Source organism: Dipteris shenzhenensis, chromosome 4 (assembly GCF_047967505.1).
Source record: "Dipteris shenzhenensis isolate YYH24624 ecotype China chromosome 4, Dip_SZ_1.0, whole genome shotgun sequence".
Lineage (NCBI taxonomy): Eukaryota > Viridiplantae > Streptophyta > Polypodiopsida > Gleicheniales > Dipteridaceae > Dipteris > Dipteris shenzhenensis.
This window is the reverse complement of record NC_141599.1, coordinates 46,188,897-46,213,716: the sequence shown is the minus strand read 5'-3', so window position 1 is coordinate 46,213,716 and position 24,820 is coordinate 46,188,897. Positions and strand designations below refer to the sequence as shown.

At 43.6% G+C, this 24,820-nt stretch overlaps 1 protein-coding gene across 10 annotated transcripts in view; it reads left to right on the top strand.

The window, feature by feature from the left end:
• Positions 1 to 2,094: 2,094 nt before the first annotated feature.
• Positions 2,095 to 24,820, top strand: part of HIT1 (Membrane trafficking VPS53 family protein) — a 152,348-nt gene continuing 129,622 nt past the window's right edge. For 3 of the 10 annotated variants that reach the window (XM_087374068.1, XM_087374067.1, XM_087374066.1), the window contains exons 1-6: positions 2,202 to 2,410; positions 11,651 to 11,730; positions 11,822 to 12,050; positions 23,471 to 23,565; positions 23,664 to 23,720; positions 23,800 to 23,950. In XM_087374068.1, coding sequence (XP_087230194.1) covers positions 12,005 to 12,050; positions 23,471 to 23,565; positions 23,664 to 23,720; positions 23,800 to 23,950 — 349 coding nt within the window. In that variant the 5' untranslated portion in view covers positions 2,202 to 2,410; positions 11,651 to 11,730; positions 11,822 to 12,004. Of the gene's footprint in view, positions 2,164 to 2,200; positions 2,411 to 11,650; positions 11,731 to 11,774; positions 12,051 to 23,470; positions 23,566 to 23,663; positions 23,721 to 23,799; positions 23,951 to 24,820 lie in introns of those variants that run through there. The other 7 variants (XM_087374060.1, XM_087374059.1, XM_087374058.1 and 4 more) reach the window with 7 other exon arrangements.

Below are 24,820 nucleotides of genomic sequence, written 5' to 3'. Positions count from 1 at the left end.
CACATAGATAAGCAAGCAAGCAAGGTGCCAAGAAATCACCAACTAAGGTGGCTCATAGTAGCACACAATGCTCCACATAAGCAGACTACAATGACATAAGCAAGCTACGACCAGCTCAAACAATACAATATAGCACATAGCAACTGCGTCAGACCACCAACAAACAACAAGACACACAAGAGCTAGCAAAGCTATGTTTTATCAAGGCGTCAACCCGAGTAGTGGTCCATCACGTGCACGTTTGCATCTTGTTTATGATCATCGAGCCTGATTTGAGCCTTTGAGCCTGCAAGATTGCCAGTGTTTACAAGGTATAAGCCTCTGAGATGAACACGAATATTTTGGTGTTTAGACTAAATTCATCCTACTTGTTAGAACAAATTGTGTTGCATTGCAAAGGATAGCTATTCATTCTCTCTCTCTCTCTCTCCCTCGTTTCAACAAATTGTAGAATAGATCTCTCTTATTCTAGAATATCAAAGCTCATAGCATCACTTAAACAATAACAAATAACTTAGCAAAAGATTAGTGAACACAGTATTTAGTACTGAATCATTGTCTATATTCCAAGATACAAATCTCATGTATCAAGATATGACTTATCTTGCATCAACTATGGATTCAAATTGGAAGGTAGATTCAAAAAGTTACAACGTTCTATTGACTTTCCCATCTTTGGACTGCTATTCAAAAAGGCACCGGCTTGAGCACATACAGCAAACAACATCTAGACTTCCACAGCACGCATCAAGCTTAAGCAATTGATGATGCTCAACTAGCCCTAACTAGTGACATGTGACCTGCAGCCAACATAATACACATGTGCAATGAGCTATGAATTTGATTCATGCATACTAGACCTCAAGAATGAGCTAGAGTGTAGCAATGAATCTGATTTGTGATAGAAACATGAGACCGATAATGAACATAGAGTATTGACTACAACACAACAAAAAAGCACTACAAAGTGAATAGATAGAAACGCGACCATAGGTAGCAACTAGGCAAACATAGTGACTCTACAAGCCAAACTTCAAAGCACGACTCAAACAGGCAAACTATGCAATGTGAAACATGACCAACAAAGCAAGAAGCAAAGCAAGGCCACGGCATACATCATGCACAATAGGGATTTCATATGTGTCTAGCACTTTATAATTGCACGAGCTAACTCAAAATGTAGAATCACAACACTATATTGATGCACACAAGCAACAAAGCAACACTCCATTCAACGACACGAATGCTTCACCACCTAGAGCACAAATAAATAGAAGCACAAGACAAAAAAGGTCAGTGGACAGAGTCAAAGATGACAAAATCATGAAATCTTTCATTTCCTACCGCCATAGCTCTTTGACACATGGTAATACAATATGCTATATTATCAATCCAATCTTCAACCAAGGCCAAACACAGGTTTGGTCAAAGATGTGAAACATGACACCTCATTTACCACATCATCAGCCCACCTCATCACTGCCGCATCAACTTTATCAGTATTATATTTGGTTACCAGCACATGGTCGATACATTGATCAAATATCCTCTTTTGAAGTAATGGATGGTCTTCCTCCTTATAACCTAGGACATTGAATTGTGATGTCACTTTAGGCTAGGACATTGAATTGTGGCGGCAATTTCACACAAGAGCATTGGTAGCTTCGATGTTTATTTTGCATCTTGCTATGGCCTTGGTTAGACAGCCCCTAGCCCAATGGGTTTTGGACATTTAAGAAGTGGCTAGCTCAATCATCAATGCTTGCAAGACACCCCATGATGTGCTTGTAAGTATCTACATGTATTTTGAAGAGCCTTTTACCCTTCTTTCCTCCATGCATAACTTGCATTTGAAGCTTAATAGCTCTGACTAGATCAGAGTATTTTTGAGAGTCGGTTTTTTCTATGTGAGTCACTTACACCCACCACACATAAGGAATGCTTGGCCAGTTGTGCTACTAAGTCTATTGTAAGTAGCATCAGTTGATCTAACAGCTTAGAATGTGCCACATGGCTTTGTAGGATTTCAGAGTTTCATAAAACGCTCAAGTAACTAGTTCTCCCACCTTATGTATTCAGCGCCGCCTCAAGTGTGGGCTCCATGCTTGGTAACTAACCAGAGAGCGGAAGAGATACAAGGACTCTGAAGGACCCAAGGAGGAGGTGTAGTTGAGCTCATAGGCCATTCTACATAAGTTAATAAACCTTTCCCCTTCTCTTTCTCTTGTCTCTCTTAAGCTACTCCGGGCGCTGTCCCTATACCAATTTAGCTGCGTAATTTTATTCTCTTCCATATACATCGTGAAATAGAGCTCGATCCGACGTCCAATGATCCATCAAGATTGTATTTCGATCACCATTCTGCTCTGAGGATCGCGCTACCGGAAAGCAGGTTCTTTTCATTTTCTAGGTAGAAGTTATTACTCCGCGTGTTTCTCAAGACTTTTACCCTGCCCTACGAGTGTGTCATTTGCGTGTTGTTTGCTCTGTTACGTTGTTACCACTCTTTGATGCGTATCGCAATCTCGGATTCAGTAACTGATTTGCTTACTTAGAAGCAAGCATACTTAAGCTTGACTGGCATTATCTTATGAACTAGGAAATTGTTTGCCTCCATTGTGGCAGATTTAGAAACATTGAACAAGATCCACGTTTAAGCAGAGACAGCGATGTTATATTTTGTCGCCGAGTAGTTAAGCATTGTGTCCGGCTGCGGCGATATGAGACTCAGGCGTTACTCTCCTTGTATGCACCGAGAAATAAGGATAAGCTATTCCGACAGATCTATTGGCTCCTATATAGCTGACTTGTTTTTGCACGTGAATTTTCTTCTAATTTTATATTTCTCACATGTCAGTCAGATCACTAGTTAGCAGCAAGTTAAGATCTGGGAGCCCCTCAAAGGTTTGGTGCCCCTCAAGGGTTTAGTGTAATAATAAATAATTTGGCAATGATGTGTGGACTTCCAAATCGTGATCAGGCCAATGCAATTGGTCAGTAGCAATTGAGTGTAAATGCCCCTCAGTAAACTCTCTTCAGGGATTCCAGACCGAAATTGAATCAGCCACCACTTCTTCTTCAACAAGAGGGGTGAACCCAAGCATTCATGCTCTCTTGATGGTAGGAGCGTTTGGGACTCACAGCTTTAGATTGAGATCTAACAGAAATTCAAGAAAGAAAGTGGCGATGACATTGCGAGACTCTGACTGCCGTCTCCCTCCCTTCCTCCCTCTCTTTCTCTCTTCCTCTTTCTCTCTCTCTCTCTCTCACACACACACACACACACACTTTTTTTTTTTGTGAAACTAAGAAAATTATATTATGAAACATCCATTTTACAACAGGGCAGTGCTCGAGAAAAGAGCCAATGCCCTATCCATCAGAAACAATAAAAGAAAAGCTGAATGCAAGAAACATCCAAATCTTCCTAGGACTGCTGCAATGAGGTCCGGAAGAACTCATAAGGGTGCTGAAGGGGTGAATTCAGATATGCATGATTTCGCTGTAGCCAGAGGGTCCATAAGGCCCAGTATCGGGTCCAATGGAAGAAAAGAGAATACTGTGACAAAGAAGCTGATAATTTGCCAAACATCCAGAAAAACCTCGAGAACCTATGTGCAGGAAATCTGAGAGATAAAAAATAGGAGATCTTGTCCAGAAGGTCTTCGGAATATGAACAAAACCACAATAAGTGCTGAATACTCTCAGGAGTATGATGACATCTTGGACAAAGAGGAGAGGCAATCCTTCTTTGAGCCAATTTCACTCCCACTGGAAAAATACCAAGAATACATCTCCAGAGAAAGAGTCGTTGCTTCAATGGCATTTTCAACTTCCATATCAATTTCAATTTTCCTTTCCACCAAGTTAAAGACTTATTCAGATGCCAAAGAGAATTTGCATGATGAGCAATCCATGGAAGAGGTAATATCAATCGATAAGCCTGTATGGAAGTTAATAGATGCAAAGGCTAAGAGGATAATCCTGGACTTGAGGACTGAAGATGCCAATCTTGAAGCCTGTCTCTTACTTCCAATGTTGGAATCGGAACCAAAGGGAGTAAGAGATATGCAATAGCTTTCCATATGGGTCTATGATGCATCCCAAGATTGTAGTGTTGGCATGCTGCTGGAAAAGAGAGAATATGCCCCTGATTATCTACCACATCATCAATGAACTGGATGCCCAACTTCATGAGATTGTAAGCTCTGATTAGTTGTTGTACAGCAAGAGGAGAGTAAAAAACAGCACTCCAATGAAGGCTTTCCATTCGAAGCGAGGAAGCTATAGAAGCAGGATGGGGAGACCATTTGATGCGAGAGAGCACTTTCTTCCAATCCTGAATCAAGGCAGTAGAAAATGGACAACCAGGGATTTTACCTTGAAACTTATCAAGCACTACTTCCGATGGATCAACTAGCCAATGTCCATAAGCATTTGTGCGCATCTGGCCACATAAAAATGCCAACACGATAGACCAAGGCTGCTCTTGCTGAAAAAAAGTCTTGAGCATAGTGATCTTTCTTGCCAACACATGAAATTTGATGTTTATAATATTCAAACCACCATGCATTCTTGGAGAGCAAAGCAGGTCCGTTTTGAGCAGCGTTAAAGCTTTTTTATGAAGCTTAGTTTTCCAAAAAATCTCCATGGCTTGAGACATCAAAGAAGAGAGATCTCGAGATGACCAATGTAATAAAGGAAGGTAAAACTGGACATAAGCTAAAACAATGGATTGGACAATTCGAAGCCGAACATGCAAAGGCCAAGTGGAGATCTTTCAATATTCTTATTTGTCCTGAATTTTGTTAAATACCCAAGACATTTGTTGCTTATTGCTGATTTTCCAGCCAATTGGATAACCCAAATGTCTCACTATGTTTTCCGGATGAATAATGTGGCCGGGCCAAAGGATAGCAAGCCAGTCGCAATGCTTGAGAGGCAAGAGTTTTGATTTCTGAAAATTAATTTTGAGACCAGCTGCCAACCCAAAATCAGAAAGGGTATCCATCAATAAGCAAAGCTCCAGAGGACTATTCTTTGGCATGAAGAATGAATCATCTGCATAAGCCTGTGCAATGAAAGGCCGCAATCCAGGAATCTGAAGCCCCACTAACCGTCCAGTTTCAACCAGATGATCCATATAAAGAAGCAAAGGATAGAGCAAAGCACTGAGAGGGCATCCCTGTAGAACTGATCGTTCCAGAGTCCAAGACTCAGACAAATGATTCCCTATAAAGCATTGAATAGTGGAATCTGAGTAAAGCCAATATATGACATTAGCTAGCTTTGGCCCAAAACCAAGTTTAGACATGATTTGAGAGACATAATCCCACTGTACGGTATCAAATGCCTTTGCCACATCCACCTGCATGACCAAAACATCTTGAGCTGAATATTTTGCATATTCCATTGCGATGAGGGTATTGGAGATATTATCATGTATATTCCTTCTTGGAACAAAACCATATTGCCTGGGATGAAGTCCATCATGAAGGATATCCTTTATCCGATGAACCGACATTTTAGCAATAAGTTTATATATAATAGGCATCAAAGTGATGGGCCTCCAGTCATCCATAGTCTCACATAGGGGTTTTTTGGGCACAAGCTTAACCAGACCATGTTTCCAAGCTGAAGGAAGATGTTGATGCTGCCAGGCTACATTAATGAGCTTCAAGATTGGACCCTTCAATTCAGCCCAGAAGGCTACAAAAAATTTAACCGTCAAACCATCCCAGCCAGGGGATTTATGTTTACCCAAATGTTTGAGGGCTTCATCCAATTCAATATCTGAAAAAGACATTTCCAGCATTGAAGCTTTTTGCAAAGAAACAATAGGAGACACAAGCTCAATTAATCTGCTCCGAGCCAATTCAACCTGAGGAGTAGAGGAAGATGGCTGAGAAAAAAGAAGCTGAAAATGATCCAGACATTGTTTTTCTAGCTGAGATAAAGTCTGGGTCCAAAGACCATCGGGTTTTCTTACTCTCATGATAGATTGACTTTGTCTATATGCATGTAAATTCCGAAAGAAAGATTTTGAGAAACAACCCTTATCTAGCATAGGCTTAACTCGAGCCCTTGTCTGCCATTTGGAAAGCTTGCGTTTATCATTAGCATCAATTATGGAAGAAGGACAAGACAATGAACTCTGCTCAAAAGCAGAAAGGGACCTTTGATGGCTAATCTGTACCAAGGACTGCTTGTAAGATTTTGCCCACTGGATATGCTGTCTGGTTTCTGCCATGTACCATCTTCCATATTCCTTGATGACATTTTGAATACGATGTACAAAAGAGTTCCAAGCAAAGTCCAATCCTCCTGAGCATGAGATAACAAGAGTTCCAAGCCGATCGAATCATTTGCTGGATTTTTTCATGAGAAAGATATAATTGATTGACCTGTAAGTGTCTGACTGAAAAGAGCTGCATGTCATCCAGAGGCATGCCAAATGAAAAGTTCAGCCAAAGTGGAGTGTGATCAGATAGTTGTTGAGAATAGTCAGTCCACATTTGACATGTATAATCATCATATTGCTGAGCATGAATAAGATACCATCTATCAAGCTTGGCCTAATAATCTGTAAAAGCATTATGGTGATATGTAAATCCCAAAACTGAAGGGTGAGTTGCTGTCCATAAATCTGCGATACGAAGTGATGAAATCATATGTTCCCATTGCTGAATTTCAGAGGGCAGCATATGGGATTTATGTGTGGCATTGTCCTGCGAGTGAGGAGAATTATTGAAGTCACCACAAAGTATAGCATTTGTGTCCATAAATCTGCGATACGAAGTGATGAAATCATATGTTCCCATTGCTGAATTTTAGAGGGCAGCATATGGGATTTATGTGGGGTATTGTCCTGCCAGTGAGGAGAATTATTGAAGTCACCACAAAGTATAGCATTTGTGGACCAAGGATATTGCTTTATGGAGTCCCACATTTGAGCTCTAGAAGCTGAAGTTTGAGAGGCGTACAAGGAACCAATTTCAAAAATCTCTCCATTGATCATACATTGGATAATCATCCATCGGCCACAAAGATCATTATATGCTACCCAGGGCTGCAAATCATGTCTGGCTAGAATGCATAGCCCAGAGAATTGATCAGATCCTGCATAAAATATATCATATCCTGAAAAGAACCCATGCTGGCCAGCAAAAGAATGCTGATTATGCTCTTGCAGACACACAACATCTGGATGAGTTTTATTTATATAGTGCCAAAGGAGCCTCCATTTATTCGGGTTGCAGAGGCCCTGTATATTATAAGAAACACATTTAAGAGAAGCACGCATGAAAATATGTACAAGAAATGAGCAGTCCTCAAAAAGAAAGGGAGGCATTAGGCCTCTGCCATTGCCTCAGGGTCTTGCTGACCCTTAGAATCCAATTCCCTGACTAGATTATCTTCTTCACAAAGCGGAATACCCTTCTTGACTGCATTAACCCATGCCTTTGAGATAGGGCTGTCCGAAGAGGTAGATGGTTGACCAGGAGAAGGAGCAGAAGCATCCCAATCACGAAATTGGAGAGGTCTTTGCTTGAGAGGCACTGTCTTCTTGGCAGTCTACCAACCGTCGTGAGAAGATGAATTATTTTCCACTAGCTTGCTTTTTCCTTTATCCTTGTTTTGAGATGAATTGGCTTGGCTCCCTGTATGAACTGAAGGCTTTCATGTAATCTAGAAAATCAACCACTTCAACCCATACCGGGCAATGATGCTTGATGAGGTTGTGATAGTCCTTATTAGGAGACCAAGGCATGATGTGCACCATTTGATGACCAAAAAATAAAGGAGACATTTCCAGCATCTTTTGTTTTGTCAAGGCATCCAAGAGATGAACTTCATAAAATCCTCGAGAGGCAAAATAGATTCCTTCCACATAGCATCCACCTAGGAGGGGATTCACCCATTGTCCCACATCGTTAGCCGAGGGTATTTTGCCTGGGAAAAAGATGATGACTGCAGTTTGCGAGAGCTTCTTCAGAGGATGCACAAGAGAAGGCAACTTCATTTTGTAAGTAAGTTCCGGAGCAGGTAGCATCCATTCTCTTCTACTTTGTTGAAATTCCTCATTCAACATGTCAAACACATAGAAAGCATCTTCAGATGAAGGAGCTATGGGGGGCAGAGTCTCCCTTGATTGTCTTTTAGGTTCTGGAGAGAGCGCTCTCTTGACATAATACTTATTTGTTTCTGCCATTGAAGCTAGTCGATTCAGTAGGAAGATTCGAATCAGAAAAAGGCGGCGATGCAATATCAGCAGCACACGGGATTTGTATAGAAGGGCACGAGACCTGTTGCGACAGAAGCTTGCTGGAATACTGCCGTACACAGAAGAGGACACGGGAACCTGTTGCGACAGAAAGCTTGCAGGGATACGCCTTACACACAACCAGTGAATCCAACACTCTGGAAACGTAGACAAGGTCTGAGAGGAAACCAGTAACGAGGCGCTTAAGGTGGCTTGAGAGGGCAGACAGGATGGCGAAAAAGTTATGAAATTTCAACGAGCATAGGTAAGGGCTGCAAACAGGCTGCACACGCACTCACAGATACACAAACGGAGAGCTGCAGGGAACAGACACACACAAACGAGGGGCTGCAGGAGGCTGAAACGAAGTGGAAAAGAGACCAAATAGAGCTCTGGAAAGGTGGCTGATAACAGCGAGCAGGCGCAAGAGGATGAACGGACCGTAGGCAGCAGTAGGGACATGTCGGGATCACCAATAGGGCCGGCTAGGGGCTTGTATCATCGCCATAGCTGGAGATCTCTCTCACGCACACACACTTTTTTTTGTGGGAAGAAATCTTTTATTGATGTAGAAAAATTACATTCATAGTTACTTCAAAAAAACGAAGTAACTACTACTCAACTGAAGATCTCAGTATAAGCTGTATATACATCCTGATCAATCAAACGAGTCTGAAGACAATCATAAAAAGATTGTTGCAGAGATCGTTTGAAAAAAAGAAAAGATGAAAAAAGTGGATCACCAAAGACTCTATGATTTCTGTCCATCCATAAAGTCCATAGTATCCAATAGCGCACTCATACAAAAAATAAATCAAAACCCTGTCTCTATGGATGAAAGCCAAACAACCAGAAAAATCTGCCAAAAGTAACAGTAGGAAATCGCTGTCAAAGCCTCTGTCTGATAAGAGCAATGAGATCAGAAGTGTTTGGACAGGACCAAAAGATATGAAACACTGATTCAGTAGAGTGCTGACATCGGTGACAAACAGCTGAAGCTATATGTCTGTGTGCGAGTAACTGTCCGGATGGAAAAATGCCAAGAAGAACTCGCCATAGGAAAAGTTGTTGTCGTAGAGGGACTTTGTAATGCCAAAGGAGACGCAGCCTTTTTCTCCACCACTTCATTGGGCGATCTATATGCCAAACAGTATTTGCTTTGTGGGAAATCCAAGGCGGAGGTAATAACACTTTATACAGTGATGACACACACTCTTGTCACACACACACACACACACACACACACACACACACACACACACTTTTTGTGGTGAAACACACACATGCACACACATACCTACAAGCTACTTCTATGCCAGAATCTGCTGGACACGATCTATACCTACAATCACACACACATGCACACACATACCTACAAGCTACTTTTATACCTACAATCCGCTGGACATGTAGCTATACCCTGAAATGCTAACTTTTGCCCAAAGAAACAAAATTTTAACGTTTTGCTATTAGTGTGTTGTAGCCTTCTCCATGTCGTGTTTCACCTTGGGTTTCTAGCATATCATTAGGCACTGTGTTTGTAGTTGGCCTGTCCACTTTTTGTTGCAAATGCAGCCCTTTTTACCTTTGATTGTGAATGCCATATGCTATCGAGCTTTCTCTGTCTCTGCCACCCAGTAAATCTTGAAGCAATCAGCATATGAGCTACACATTGAGTCATTATAAGAGTTGGTAACCGTGGTTGGTTTGTTGTAGTTTTTTTGGTCAGTTACGAAATGTTTGTCATGAGATCAATTCTGTATGAAGGTCTTTATTGAGCTTTTTGATCCCATAGTGAATTGCAATGCAGCTGTAGTTACTTTTCTGTGGTGACAATAACGTTCTAGTAAAGTTGAATAGTCACCATGTGTACTTCTACCCGTTCTTAACACGTGATAATCTCTTTGACTATCTCTTGGAGAGTTTCCCTTTTGCCAAGCTTCTGTGGTGGTCGAGACTATTTAGAGTACACCTAGGGCTGCACCGAGTCATGGTGGAAGGGAGGTTGTGAGGCTGCACTAGCTCTGGATGCAAATGGGGACGACGACTTATCATGGCCAGTTTCATGGTAGTAATAGCAGAGGTATTCTTTGTTGCGTCTCTACTTCTGTGCTACCATACTTATTGTTTATTGCTAGCTTGCTATCTGGAGTGCTGCTGCTCTTGGGACCCATTGGCTTGAGGTCTTCCAATACTTTTTGTTGAGGGGGACTTTGGGTTTGGTGACCCTTACTTCTTAGCTCATAATTATGACCAAGCTCATATGTTGCATCATAGTACTTCAGCTTGAAGCTTGGGACTTATGACTAAACATTGGAGGAGGGACCATGAAGAAACTTCTTCTTGACTGCTATTTGCAATTACATGGCTACTTGCACAAATCAAACAGGCCATGAAGAAACTTATTGATTCAGTCCCTAATTCCTATTTGCAACTGAATGGCTACTTGTGTGTCCGATTCGTGTAGTAGTTGACTGACCGGGGACCCCGTATGTCAGCCCGTATTGTGATGTAAAAAGTTTGACTTGAATGTCCTTGATGAATTGATTTCCCACTTATGCACGACCTCGCCTGCTAAGAGTGTGGAATCCAATGCTAACAAGCAAAAACTGAAAACCAATTTTAACACTCCCCTTAATTTTATATCTTGGAACCCGAGCACGGCCTGCACCACACAAACTTCCTGCCATTGTTACAGACAGAGTGTGCATCACCTCCTAATTTTTTATCACCATGCTACTGCGTGGTCAACGTCAGTGACAGCTAGATCGCCTTCAAACGCTCTTGGAAGGGGAGGCTATCTAGCTCGAGGATACCACCAACGCTCACATTCTCCCCCTGGCCTCCTTAGATGCCTGGTTGACTAGCTGGGCGGAGATATTGCAGTTTCACCCATGGTTTATGGCACTTCACATGGGTTTTGGCCTGCTTTGTTGCTTTTTGTACTAGGTGAAAGAAGCATTTAGTAGACTCTCCCTTGGTTCTCTCCCGCCCTACCTTTGCACTTTCTTTCTAACAAAATAAAAATTTCCCCAAGGAGACCACTTCTTTCTCATTTAAAAAAGCTTTTATTATTGCTTTTAGATAATTAAAATGTGCAATGAACCTCAATGCTGTTATTCACTTCAACAAGCAAAGCCAAACTTTTGAAGCTTTTTTCATTCCTTGCCCCCGCCTCCCCTTCCACTCACTCCAACCTGTGTCCCCTCCCCCCAAAGGAAGCTGCACGTTGTATATAATTAAAATCCACTGCACTTTTGGAACATAATTGCGATGAAACAATGAGGTATTGTTCTATCCAGGAATGATATCTTGGGTTGATGATTAATCAGCGGTTTGTAAAGGTTTTGTAAGATTTCCTATCCTTTCTCAGTTTATTTGCTACAGCTGGAGGTATTTGGAGGCATCCTAGTTGAGTTTATGACTCCTTTCATATATAAAATTGACACAACGGCTGGCTGGCAAAGGTACTGCAAGATGTTTAATCCTTGTCTCATTTCATTTGCTACAGCAGGCAGTTTTTGGAGGCACTAGCTGACTTAAAGATTTGCACACCAGATCAACGTTTGGGACATTCTTTGCTGGCAGATTGCTTTGTGACAGGGTGCTTCAAACGTTTGCCACAATTTAATCATGTGAAAAGGGTGCTTGTGAATAAGAAGAAATGATGGAGGAAATCTTTTTTGTGAGCCGCACATAGTCAACGAGTTGCTTGGTCAGGAACCCAGAACAAGTGCAAACATGGAGAATACAACTTTGGATTTTATCAACCAGACTTTTCCTAATGGTAAGCATATCCTCGTTGTAACACAAAAGAAAGATAAGGACAAAGAAGTACAGATCAATGTAGATTTAAGAATTGAAGCAGGACATAATAGGGGCATATTCTTAAATAAAAAAAGAAGTGCACAATATGGGATTGATCTAAGAGCACCAAAAGATACTGTAGCCAGTCTAGAGATAAATGTATGCCAACTTGCCCTCGAATTCCTCGTGGATGATGAGGGACTTATTTAGCAAAGTATGCCAGTTTTGGAAAAATAAATGTAGAAGGGTGAAATTTTTCTTCTTGAAAGCTTGGCTAGGTGGCACTATTGTCAGGAGGGATGTACACACATGCATGCATACATGTCTGTGAGGGTGCAAGAATGCAGTACTAGGTGCAAGTGGCCCGCTTCATAGAATATTTCTATATCATACCAGTAGGCAAACTATATACAACTGAAGGGCAGACTGCTCCTCCTAGAGGTGAAGGCATGGGACTTCCGGTGAGGGTGGAGTGCAGAGGGGCTGTTTGCTTCTATATGCTTAAAGGAGGTGTGGATAATAAGGAAAAAAACTGTCCACCTAGGATGCCTCCTGCACGAATCTTTGGCGGTTGTCTGTACTTGACTTGAATTTGTGAATCTTTGGTGGTTGTCTGTACTTGACTTGAATTTGTGCAATAAAATATGCTTCGTTGACAATCTCAGGCTGCTCCACCTGTGGTACGGCTGCTGCTAGTCCCACATATGGATTTGAGCTATGAAAATGGAACACTAGATGCATGGCCTACTTGTTAGACAATTGGAGTCGCTGAGGACTTGAGTGATGCTAAAGGGACCAAAACTCTAATGCTAGGAGTTTGGGCACTTCTTGCTAATTTACTTGAGTCTTTGCTTCATGATCCTAAGAGAAAGCCTTTGCCTTTTCTTGTAGTTTCTGTTCTCAACATCCTTCTTGTGCTTGTTTCCCTGGGTTTCGTAGGCCTCTTGTGCTTTGGCAATCTACTCCTTGATAGGTTATAAACATGCTCATAACTTTTGTTGATCCCGTTGGCTTTGTAAGCTTTTTCAAAAGTCTTGGTGAGAAGAGACTTGATTTTTTTGCCAAATGCTATCTCATATGGAGTCCTCACAACATTGTACAAATGCGTGTCATTCAAAATCCCTTGCACCAATGGAAGATACTACTTCCACCAAGCTTATGTTTCATTGATGTAATGCCTTAGTACATTAAATGCTAGTTGGTTATAGGTCTCTATTTGACCATTTGGTACCTACTAGAAAAACACATCTATGTATCAAAGTTGTCAAAAAGAGCCCTTTAAAACCCACTAGTGAGCTTTGACTCCGTATTTGGCATTATGACTCAACTACAAAATATGCCTTTGCCTTGCAAAAAATTATCCCTTTTAGTGAAAATGGTTAAAATTAGGTATCATTATTTGGTTGAGCAAGCCGGCTATATCTTGAGCATCGAATCAACATGACAGACTTGTTGAACTTGTCCACAATGTTCAAACACATGGTGTTCTTGTGTATCCATGGCTGGCAGTGACAAAATCCATACTAATATGTTCAAAATATTGTTTTGGAATCTCAAGGGCTTGAACAATTAAGACAGTTTGCTTTGAGGAAGCTTCATTTTTTGGAATTTTTGACACTGAGATGCTACAAATGTACATCACTCTGAAAATGTTGCAAAAAAGATAAAATTGTCTATCTTTTCTAGATTGCCTTGGACTCCTCGACGTTTTACCAAAGTGTAGAGTCGCATGTAAGAAGATTGGTTGAAATTTGAGAAATTATAAAAAGATTTCCTTTTGAGGATAACCACCTTTCATGTTTGGCATTATTGTTGGGCTGCTCCTGCGACATGACTTTGCACCAATGTTGGAACTATGGGGAATTGTGGTAATGATTCTTAATGTTGGGGAGTGTGGTCTTGTGAACAATGGAAACTGGTGATTTCGTGCCATCGGCAACCTTGTTGTCTGCTTGTGGGATGTATCCAATCATCCCTCAAACTAGTGGAATGTTGGACCATTTGTGCAACTAAATGGCCGGCATCGTGTGAGCCACTGTAGGCTTAATGGTTGGTCGTGACTATGAACTTGAATGAAACCAAAGTCTTGGTTAAATTGCATTGTGTCAAAACATAAGCCAAGTGAATGTCCCTTGCTGACAGCCTCTTTCTGACATAATGATAATGAACCTCAATGTGCTTAGTTTCGGGCATGAAACATTTGATTCCGCACGATGGCTGAAGCACTCTAACTGCTGACCAACATCAAGATCTGCAACTAGTTTCTGTAGCCAGAGACATTCCAGCGTGGCTGTAAAAGCTGCCTTGTACCTAGCTTCTGAGTTGGAAGTAGCAACTGTAGGCTGCTTTTTGCTTTAACCATGAAATGCATGAAGCTCCAAGCATAAAATAGTTGCCACTATCTGACACTCTAGTGTCATAGCATCCAGCCTAGTGATTGTCTTGAAAGCATGCAAAGCAAGTGAAGATTGGTGGCATGGGGCAACTTTATGTTATAAGAGTTGACTTTGTTAAAATGAACTAATAGTACCACTCGCACTAGCCTACAAGGCTATACTAGGGGCAAACCTAACATCATTACTCTTGTGTCACACTTTGGACTTTGGATCATTGTGCTGCAACTATGTTGGCCATGGAGTTATTTAATTGAATAATGAATCACTCTTGGGGTAATTTTGGGGTTAGGATTATAGTATTAATTCAAACAAAAAAGAGTCGTAGGTGTTGGAGTTGGAAAACCTCACATAGACAAGGTTGACACAGTTGACACATGGTATATTTTGCCATGGCAATTCTAAGTCTCTTGCATGGCATTTCTGCATGGTGGTAGCTCCAAGGCTTATAAAAAACTCCATGATTCCTGCTCACTACTTGGGTGCTCCTTCACGTGATGAATGGCACCATCTTCTCCCGGATTCTCTTGGCTGATTACCCCATATCTCTGCAATCTTCTTGGATCGATGCACTCAAAAGCAACGTTAAAATGATGGCACGATGTCTTGGTAGCTTATGCAATCACAATGGACTCTACTAGTTGTCATTCTCTCCCATGGATTTGATGTAGTTAGATTGATCCTCCAACAAGCTCAGTAGAGATGAGGAGGATCTCTTTATGCAGTCCCATTTCTATGCATGGCATGGTACTTAGAGTAGTTTATGTTCTATCCTTCGTGATTCTTTGAGCTGAGTATTTGCATGTAGGTTTAGATCTCGATTTTAAGTCAACAGGTGGTATCAGAGCAGCGTAGAAGAACATGGAGACCAAGGTTGACTCAGCGAAACTTGTGTTATTTACTGGAACTAACTTTTTGGCTTGGCAACTCAGTTTAAGGCTATATTTTACGGAGAAGAGCTTGTGGGCAGTTGTCTTAGGTTCGGAGAAGAAGCCAACAGTGGGCAACATGGCACAAGATTCTCCTTACAACGTGACTCAATCAAAGAATAAAATGAAAAGCTCTTGGTGGTCTCGGACTTGCATTAGGAGGAAAGTTCAATCACCATTTGGATCTTTCAAAGGCTATCCGTGAGAATTGGGTAGCTGTTGAAACTCATGTTTAAAACATTCGAAAGTCCTTCTGAAGCAGGATTCTTTAGTTTGATGATGAAAGAAGGTGTGACACTAGGTGAGCACTTGAATTGTATGTGTGCCAGCTGTCTGAATTAGGAGTTCAAGGTAGTCCTGCTTTCAAGCCTGCCCCCTATATATGATGAAATTGCAAAATCCTACGAGTAAATGCTGATATGACTCTACATGGAATGATTGGAACGCCTTTTTTTTTTTTTCCAAAGAAAGGAACCTTCTATAAATGCTTGAAAGATTTCATACAAGACAGCAGCCCCGAAGGTGCTAAGTATGGAAAAAACCGGAAAAGGCTGAAAGAAAGAAACCGGCCTGTTCCAGAGAAACCCAAGGGGATCCTTGGATCTAGGGCTAACAGCCAAGTGGGGGGACTATACAGCCAGGGAATCCCTCGCGGGGTGAAGATGTAGAAAACTCTTGCAGGTCAAGCCTTGCAGAAATGAGCACGCCTCTCGATAGTCGCCTTGGAGCCTGGAGTCCCATGCTCTTAGGTGGACCGTAGAGTATAAATGATATCCTGCCAGATGGCAACTAGGGTAGCTGAGGGTGGAACTGGGTGCTCACCCATCACAAGATTGCAGCGAGCCACCCAAATGTTCCAAGCCGTGATGTTGGCTACCGCCTCCCAAACACTGTCCTCCCTAGGAGGAGGAGCTAGGCTGTCAGGAGGGATTGCCTCGTGGAGTGCAATCCTTTGGATGCTCTGACCCTGTATCCGGTAGGCTGGGGAGATCTCATCAATTTGAAACGCGTGTCCTCCCTCTGTCAACCAAGCCACCATCCCCCAGGTGTAGTCTCTATGAAGACTCTGCATCCGTGTCATGATCCCGAGGGCTCCCATCCAGAGCCTCGCTGCGCTACGACAGCTCCACAGGCAGTGTGGGATAGTCTCCAGGACACCATCGGAGCAACATTGGCATTGCCCCTCCACTCGCATTTTCTCCAACCACGGTCCAATGGGCAAGCCTTCGTGGGTGGCCAACCAGAAGAAGTATGAAATCTTCCACAACCGCAAGCTGGACCCTGCTGGACCACTGTCCCACTGTGCGGCGGCGTGCCCAACCAATGTGAGTCCGGTGTCTAAGCATACATCCCTTTTGATCTTTGATCTCTGGGTGCCACATAAGGGGCTGGTGCTCAAACTCCTCTCTGCATCTGGGCGGAGCACGGATGAGACCCCCTGCCAGTCTCTGGCAGACCTTGTGAAGGCTCCTCATTAGGGGGGAGCCCTTCCCCGTAAGGGGGGCCTCTCAGAAGATCCATCTATGTGAAGGCTGCCACAGTCCCCCAGTGCGTGGGGTGTTCCTTAGAAGCCCTCGCTGTAAGAGGAGCTTCCAAGGCTCTGCACCTGGGGTGAGGCCACGAACCACCAACTTGCCCAGAAGGGCTCTGCTCTGCATCTCCGGATCAATGATACCCAAGCCTCCCAGTGCCTGCGGCATGATCACCGTCTGCCAAGCTACTCGGGCCCTAGTGTTCCTTGTGCCGTCTGAACCTGCCCAAAGGAAGTTCCGTACCAACCATCTGAGCTGCCCAATGCATCCTGTGTGAAAGCACCAGCAGGAGGCGATATACCAGGCCGTCACCTTGCACCCAAGTGTAGGGGTGCATGTGATATTCCCTCCTTAACTTGGCGGTAATTGCATGGCCTCCAAGTAGTCCACCAATATCTATGGGAACTCCTGGAAGAAACTTTCGTCTAGCCACACTGCTTCATGGGTTCCTTGATCTCGATACTTTGTGTAGAATTCGCGGATCCGGCGTCTTGACCCATGCTCTCATTTGTGGCAGAGAATCTGTTCCGGCTCGATGACTTCTGCATGGTCGATCACCTCGAGCTGTTGCTCATCGGTAACATCGCTGAGTGCTGGGCCAATATAGGGCTTATACCACACCACGTGAGACATTATGCATCGTCCAACTTTATGGTAACCATAGCTTCATAGAGATGTCGTTGATCTTCTTAATGATGGGGAATGGTCCGAAACTTCTGAAGGATAAGTTAGGGCATCGCTTGCCATCCTGTTGTCTTTGCTTGATAATCCCAGATAAACCCAATCACCCTCTTTATAATTGACATCTCGTAGGGACTTATTTGCTTGGCTCGTGTACGTTGCTTGTGCTTTGTCGAGGCGGTCTTTAATTGATTCCGTGGTCTCGGCCATGGATTCTGTAGTTTTGTTGGCTTCGATGGATGATGAAATCATTCCTGTCGACAGCAACTTCATACAGGGTACGCCCAATACTTGAAGAGTAGGTATGGTTCAATATGGCCTACGCTAATGGAAGGATTTGCTCCCACTTGGACTGCGAATCATGACAATACGATCTTAGTACATTAAAAGCCAATTTATTGTATACCTTTGATTGCCTATCGGTTTGCAGATGAAAAGCACTGGACATCTGGAGCTTGGTGCCAAAGTCTTTGAACAGAGCTCTCCATAAATGTGAGGTGAATTTGGAATCTCTGTTTGTGGTAATGGTCCGTGGCAATCCTCCAATTGGGTACCAATACCTGCTAAATAAGCGGGATACGTCTTTTGCACTGGCTGTTTGCTTGCACGGAATAAGCTTACAAAATTTGCTAAAACGATCAACAATGGGTACCAATACCTGCTAAATAAGCGGGATACGTCTTCTGCGCTGGCTGTTTGCTTGCACGGAATAAGCTTACAAAATTTGCTAAAACGATCAACAATGGTTAGACATTAAGTGTTGCGCGTACTTGCAGATGTGGGAAGGGGTTCCACAAAATCCATCGTGATGTCCTGGAAAGGACCTTTGCGGATTGGTAAGGGCTAAAGCAATCCTTCCGCCTTCTGATTTACCTTTTGGCAGATTTGGCATCTCTATGCATACGTATATATATCCTTCGGCATTTTGGGCCGGTAAAAATATCGCTCTAGTTTGCCCAATGTACTATTGATGACTCTATGGCTACCTATGAGGGCATGAGGGGCGAGTAGAGCCTGCCGCTTGTCTTTGGGCACACAAAGTTATTGCTTGTAGAATAACCATTTATCTTGAATTGAATAATGGCCGGACGCAAGAGTCAAGGCAAACTGATATTGAGTGCCGAACTCTGTGGAGTCCGCGTACTATCACTCCTTCCCTTGAATCTCTAATACAGTGGCCTTTTCTATTGTTTGAATGGAGGCTTTCGTGTTGAGAGTGTCGGCGACGGGGTTATTCTTTCTAGGGACATATTCAATCATGCCCCCAAACTGCTGAAAGATTTGACTCCATCGAGATTGCCGAGGGAGCTGGGCATTGTCTGCAACCACTTTAAGACTTGGTGGTCTATCTTGACTGTGAAGGTCCGTCCATAAAGCAACAGCTTCTAGTGTTTTAATGCCTAGATAACGCCGAGTAATTCTCTGTCATATAGACTTAGTAATTCTTTTCGGCAAGGTTAAGCTTTCTGTTGTAGTATGCCATGGGTCTTTCTTCTTGTTGTAAAACTGCCTTGATGGCTACATTGCTTGCATCGATAATGACCAAGAATGGATCAGCCCATGCTGCGATTTTCATTACCTTAGTTGTCATGGCCAACCGTAGGCTTGCAAAACTGCGTCAGCCATAGGTATCTTTTGACGGCGAGTCTTCGGCCTTTCAATAAGTGGGATAAGGGTGCTGAAGTAGTGGAGAATTCGGACATATGTGAATTGTAGCTTGGCAAAGCCCTATGAAAGATCGGATCTCTTGGGCCGTTGTGGGGACTGTCCAACTTGTGATAGCTTGAATTTTTTCAGGATCCAAGCGAAGCCATTGGTGCTGATGATGTAACCCAAATATTGGATTTCCATAAGGCTGAATTCACTTTTCTATATGCTGCTCTGCTTTGGCTGAGAAGATTAAGATATCATCTAGAAAGATGAACATGCACACTCCTATCTGCTTAGCGAACACTTGCGACATCATCTTGTTGAATGGTGGTGGTGCATTTTTGAGACCGAACGGCATGACTACAAACTCGTAATGAGCTTGCTTTGTCCTGAACGTTGTCTTTGGGATGTCAGTGTCGAATATGCGGACCCGATAATAACCGCTTTCAAGGTCTATCTTTGAAAAATACTTGGCACCGTTCAAGTGCTCTAAGATATATTCTATACGGGGCATGGGAAATTTATTGCTGATTGTGATTTTGTCGAGTGCCCTATAGTCGATACATGGTCCTGCCATCTTATCCTTTTTCTAGGCAAATAGAATTGGAGTTGCAAATGGTGATGAGGATGGACGGATAAACCTGAGTGAACTGTTGTTCTAACTCTACTTCTATAGACTTATATAATCGATAGGGAAACTTATTGGGAGGTGTCGATTCTAGGACTACTAGGGAAACTTATTGGGAGGTGTCGATTCAATCCGATGGTCCTCGGGTTTGTGAGGTGGAAGCTGTGGTGGTAGATCGTCCCGGAGCATAATATCTTGGAACTCTTGGATTAGACCGGCCATGGCCTACCCCAAAGGAGGAGCTGGTGGTAGTGAATTTAGCTGACAACAGACATACACCAATGCGCATACTGTGCCTTTGCGAAAAGCACGACCTACTTGGATGTGGGAGATCAGAGGGATGCCAGGAATGCTTCTGTCTCTGTGGACGATGGTTGGCTCAGGTAGTCCTTCGAAAATTGGGAAGGAATCTTGTCGCTAATCGGGCACAAGTTAATATTCTTGGAACCACTAGATACCGAGTATAATGTTGCATCCTAATAGTCGTGTGAGGATGAAGTCACGCTGAAAAGAGGCCTTTTGAGTTGTGAAAGAGGCCTTGTGTGTGATCTGAGTGTGTAGTCTAGGTGTGAATGGTGTGAACTCGCCCACCGCAAGCTCATGAGGCACTAAAGTGAACCCCATCTTTTTTGGCGAGTTGAGGGGAGATAGTGTCTTCAAAACTCCCCTTGTTGAATAAGACAACAAATTGTTGTCCTTTAGCTGTGCCATAGGCTCTGATGAGGTCCTTCTTTTGCTTGTTGAGCACGCCCTCCTTCGTACGTTCAAAGACCACCGACGGTACCTCGTTCAAAGCAGGTAGAACTGTGTTTGTAGTTGAGGTAGGTGGAGCTGGGAGTGCCAAAGCAGTGGTGACGGTAGAAGTTGGCGCTTTCGTAGCCTTCTCGACCAACCATTTGGGGCAATCCTTCTTTCCATGCCCTGCAATGTGGGGGCAATGGAAACAACAGTGCTCCACGTGGTACTGCTTCTATTCGTCGGATTGTATCCTCCAATAAAGCCTGCGCATTGTGGTCTTCTTCAAACCTTTCTGCAAGGCGTATGCGTATGCACCATACAGAGATTAGGGTTAGAGAGAATCTAAACGAAACCAGATTGGGTCCAGACTCCATGTACCCACTGAGCGCGCCCTTCCCTAAATAGGGAAGAATTTGCTCTATACTTGGAGAAATGCAAAAGATACAAATGACACTCCTTCGGAGAGCGATGGACACAACTCTGAGGATGACCCTTCGACATTGAGAGCTGACCCATGAATGCCTGAGAAGCAACTTAATCTCAACCAAGACCAACGCTGCCCACACAGAAGATGCGGATCCCTGTGCAAGGCTATTGAAGAGGCTTGTGCTGTCCCCGGGCATGTAGGGGAGCTGTGTGAGTGAGAGAGATGAAGGGAAGACGGAAATTTGAGATATGGAGCTTGAGAGATCTATATGAAATCTGATAAAGGAAAGAAAGAAAGATATATTAATGTCCGCGGAAGGCCTCGCGGGCCTATGGGACAAAGTGCAAAATACACCAAAATGGAAAAGAACTCATACAAGCCACAAAGGGCTGGAGCAAAGGGCACACCAAAACCCTTGCTGAGTACTATGCTGAAATAAAAAGCTCAATAGCTCAAGCAAAATCAATTACAAAACATATCATGTGCTATCTGAAGTTAGGCTGAGAGCTGGAGCTGGAATGCAGAATCCGAAACCCAGCACTGTGGTGGCTCGTCTATGAGCGGTGAAAATGCCTCGGATCTTGTTTGTTGGGTTGTCTCATGCTGTGGTGGCGGAGGGGACGTGGTCTCCTCGATCTTTGAACCTGTTGAGCTATGTCAAAGTGACCCCTCGTCTCGGGCGGTCTCCTTTGAGGAAAGTTGTGATAGGTCGGACCTCAATAGAGGGTGCTCTGGTCGCTCTCCGTATCGCGGGTGGCCTCTACAACCCTCTTTCGGTAATCTAGACTGCCCACATATCGGCTAGCTCCTCCTCCTCCATCCCACTGTGTCTTGGAGCTAACTCAAAAACATAGAAATCTGTGACTTGCCGCTGTGTTTGGTCAGCCTCTGTATCCTGTGGTCTGATCGCCTCCTGCTGCTCTCTGATATGTAGTAGCAGGGTCTCCTTGTGTCGGCGCATCTCAAGCAGATAGAGCCCAATGCAGACCTGGTCATGAGAGAGATGGAGCTAAAGGGAGCTGTGAAAAGAGCTGAAAACTGTAAAGGAAAGCTGCTGAAACAGGAACCCCGAACCTCTACTCGGAGCTGGGCTATGGTGCTGCGTGGAAACCTTCCTGGATCACCCTTAGGGGCCGCTGAACTGATGGCTGTCTTGCAGGGGATTTTTGGAAGGGCTAGGAGCTGCTCCGGGCTGAAGAAAGGAGGCTGACTAGAGGGGGTCTGAATGAGGAAAGAGGCCAGCAGGCCCCACTTTAATTAGGGCGCTGTGGGGTGAGCCAACCAGCCCCAAATGAGCCGACCAGCCAGTCAGCTGGTTGGCTGGGTGGTTGGGCTCACATCCCCACCCTTTGCTGCCTAGGGAGGGGTACAAGGCAGCCTATAAAGGGATCCCTTCCCCAGCCCACTTTCCCTTGATGGGGAGCTCACTTGGTCCAGCCCTTTGGGGGCACTTCTCGGCTCCTAACCTAGGCTGAGACCTAGACCTAGCTAATATCCTAAGACGGAAACACTAACCCACTATGAACAAGGACTTGACTTCTGATTTGACCTAAGGCTGAGAGACTGACCTATGTAGCTCGTGCTTGACTGTCCCTGGACAAGGGCTCACAATGGGCTCACGGCATATGACAAAATATCCTATCATAGGAACTATCTGCAATTTGTTGATGAAGCCAGTTGTCACCTTGCACCCAAGTGCAGGGGTGCATGTGGCAATTTTGTAGCATAGTTGCTGCATTTCAGTTTGGTGCATCCATGGTAGGGCGTGATTGGCATTCCAGTTGCAGCACTTTATTGTAAGTGTATTAATCCTATGTGTGTATTTGTGGGAGGGCACCACAATCTTGTGAGCTTCCCTTGTTTTCTTTGAAATTAATGCCAGATAATTTACTGTTTTGGATTTCCTTCATTGCTCGTTGAAGGATAGAGCATCTCAGCATTTGCTTGTTTAGTTCATCTATAGGCATCATCCTTGCATATGTGATTGCTTACCTTTGTGTTCCAGGTGCCCAATATTTCTTTTGCAGATGAATCACTTAGTAACTGTTAAACTGGTTTTTTGGAATTGTACTCGACATTTGGATCCTCTGCGCCAATGTGCATTTCGTTTTGACAAATGCTTGCACAAGATACCTTGCTGGGCAGCCTCTTCATCCAATGGAAGATGGCTGGCTGGATGGCACTTATGTCAATTAGTAAACATGTGAGATTGTGTTTCACAAACAAAGCTTCATCAAGCAAAGAGGGAATACCAGCAGCTATGTTTATATGTAAACATATAAACATATAAGAGTGTGGTGGATCCAAACAGATGAAGGGGGGAATGGTCTTCATTTCTGTAGATGAGCTAGGAAGATTGGAATTCCATGGTTTTTATTTCATTTATGGAAAGTTTACCTTTTTTCCCCTTGCAACATGGCAGAGGCATCCCTGGTTGCAGTGGAGCCAATCATACAAAAGTTGCGGAACAAGATACGACAAGTTGATGCAGAGATACTGACAGCAGTTCGTCAACAAGTAATATTTTACCTGTTTCTGTCTTGAATTATATGAAATGTCCAGTATAATAACCTTGACATGTCCTAATCTTTTTCCTTTCCCCTCGGGTGTTACAGAGCTCATCAGGAACAAAAGCAAAGGAGGACCTGGCAGCTGCAATGCATGCCATACAAGTATAGGATGCTGTTATAGCAGTCTCAGTTTATTTATACTCAAGTTCAAGCTTGTAATGATGAATAAAAATGTTTTCAGGAGCTCACACAGAGGATTAGAGAAATCAAAGGAAAGGCGGAGCAAAGTGAAGTAATGGTACAAGAAATTTGTTGTGATATAAAGAAGCTGGACTTTGCAAAGAAGCACATTACTACAACAATTACTGCTCTTCATCGTCTTGCGATGCTGGGTATCGCCTAATGCCATAAATGCATTGATTTGTGCCATGTTAATGTTCAAGTTGAATCATAAAGATCAAGGCTTCCCTGGCTGTTCTTGTTATGATACTGGCTTACTGTTTTCTGTGCTGAGTCAATTCTTTTAGAGAAAGGAACCTTCTACGATTTGCCTTGGAAAACGATAGGAAATCAGCAATCTGTGAGGTGCTGACAAGCAATGCAGAAACTAGCTACCTTGCAGCCTGCGTCTTCAAGTTCTGGCTCACTGCCTGTGGTAATCTGGGAGCAGGTGCCAGCCACCAGTGTGGTGGGCTTTACAACTAGTGGATTGAGAAATTAAAAAGTTCCTGCAGACCAAGCCTTGCGGAAACACCGACCTTTAGTGATCTTGTTGGAAGCCTCTGTACCTGCTGCCCACCCATCCCAAGCATGTGGTGTGCTGCTCATGTTCCAGGTGAAGATGCTGGCAAACTGTCCTTTGTAAAACCCAGGTGGTGCTATGTGGAGGGAGGATGAATCTGCTATTGTATGACTATCTACCTACTCACCAAGTAAGCAGAGTATGCCATTACTATGTGGAAATTGTCTGAAAGCCAGGGTACAATCCCTCATCCTCCTATGGCAGGCCCTCTTGCCAATCCTCTAGAATGGCTGCCTATGAGATGCCCCTCCAGCTGCAGAGCTGCTCGCTCCTAGTTGCCATGGGCTAAATTGGTTGACTCTCCCACTGTACCAAACCCATATGCTTCTTGGTCTAGGATGATCCTTTTTGCCAAGTCACATGAGCCTTGTGTCTTGTGTGGTATTTAATCTTGCCCAAAGACAATTGCGAACCCTTAGTCAAAGCGCTGACAAGATGTGATGTACTAGGCTGTGGCCAA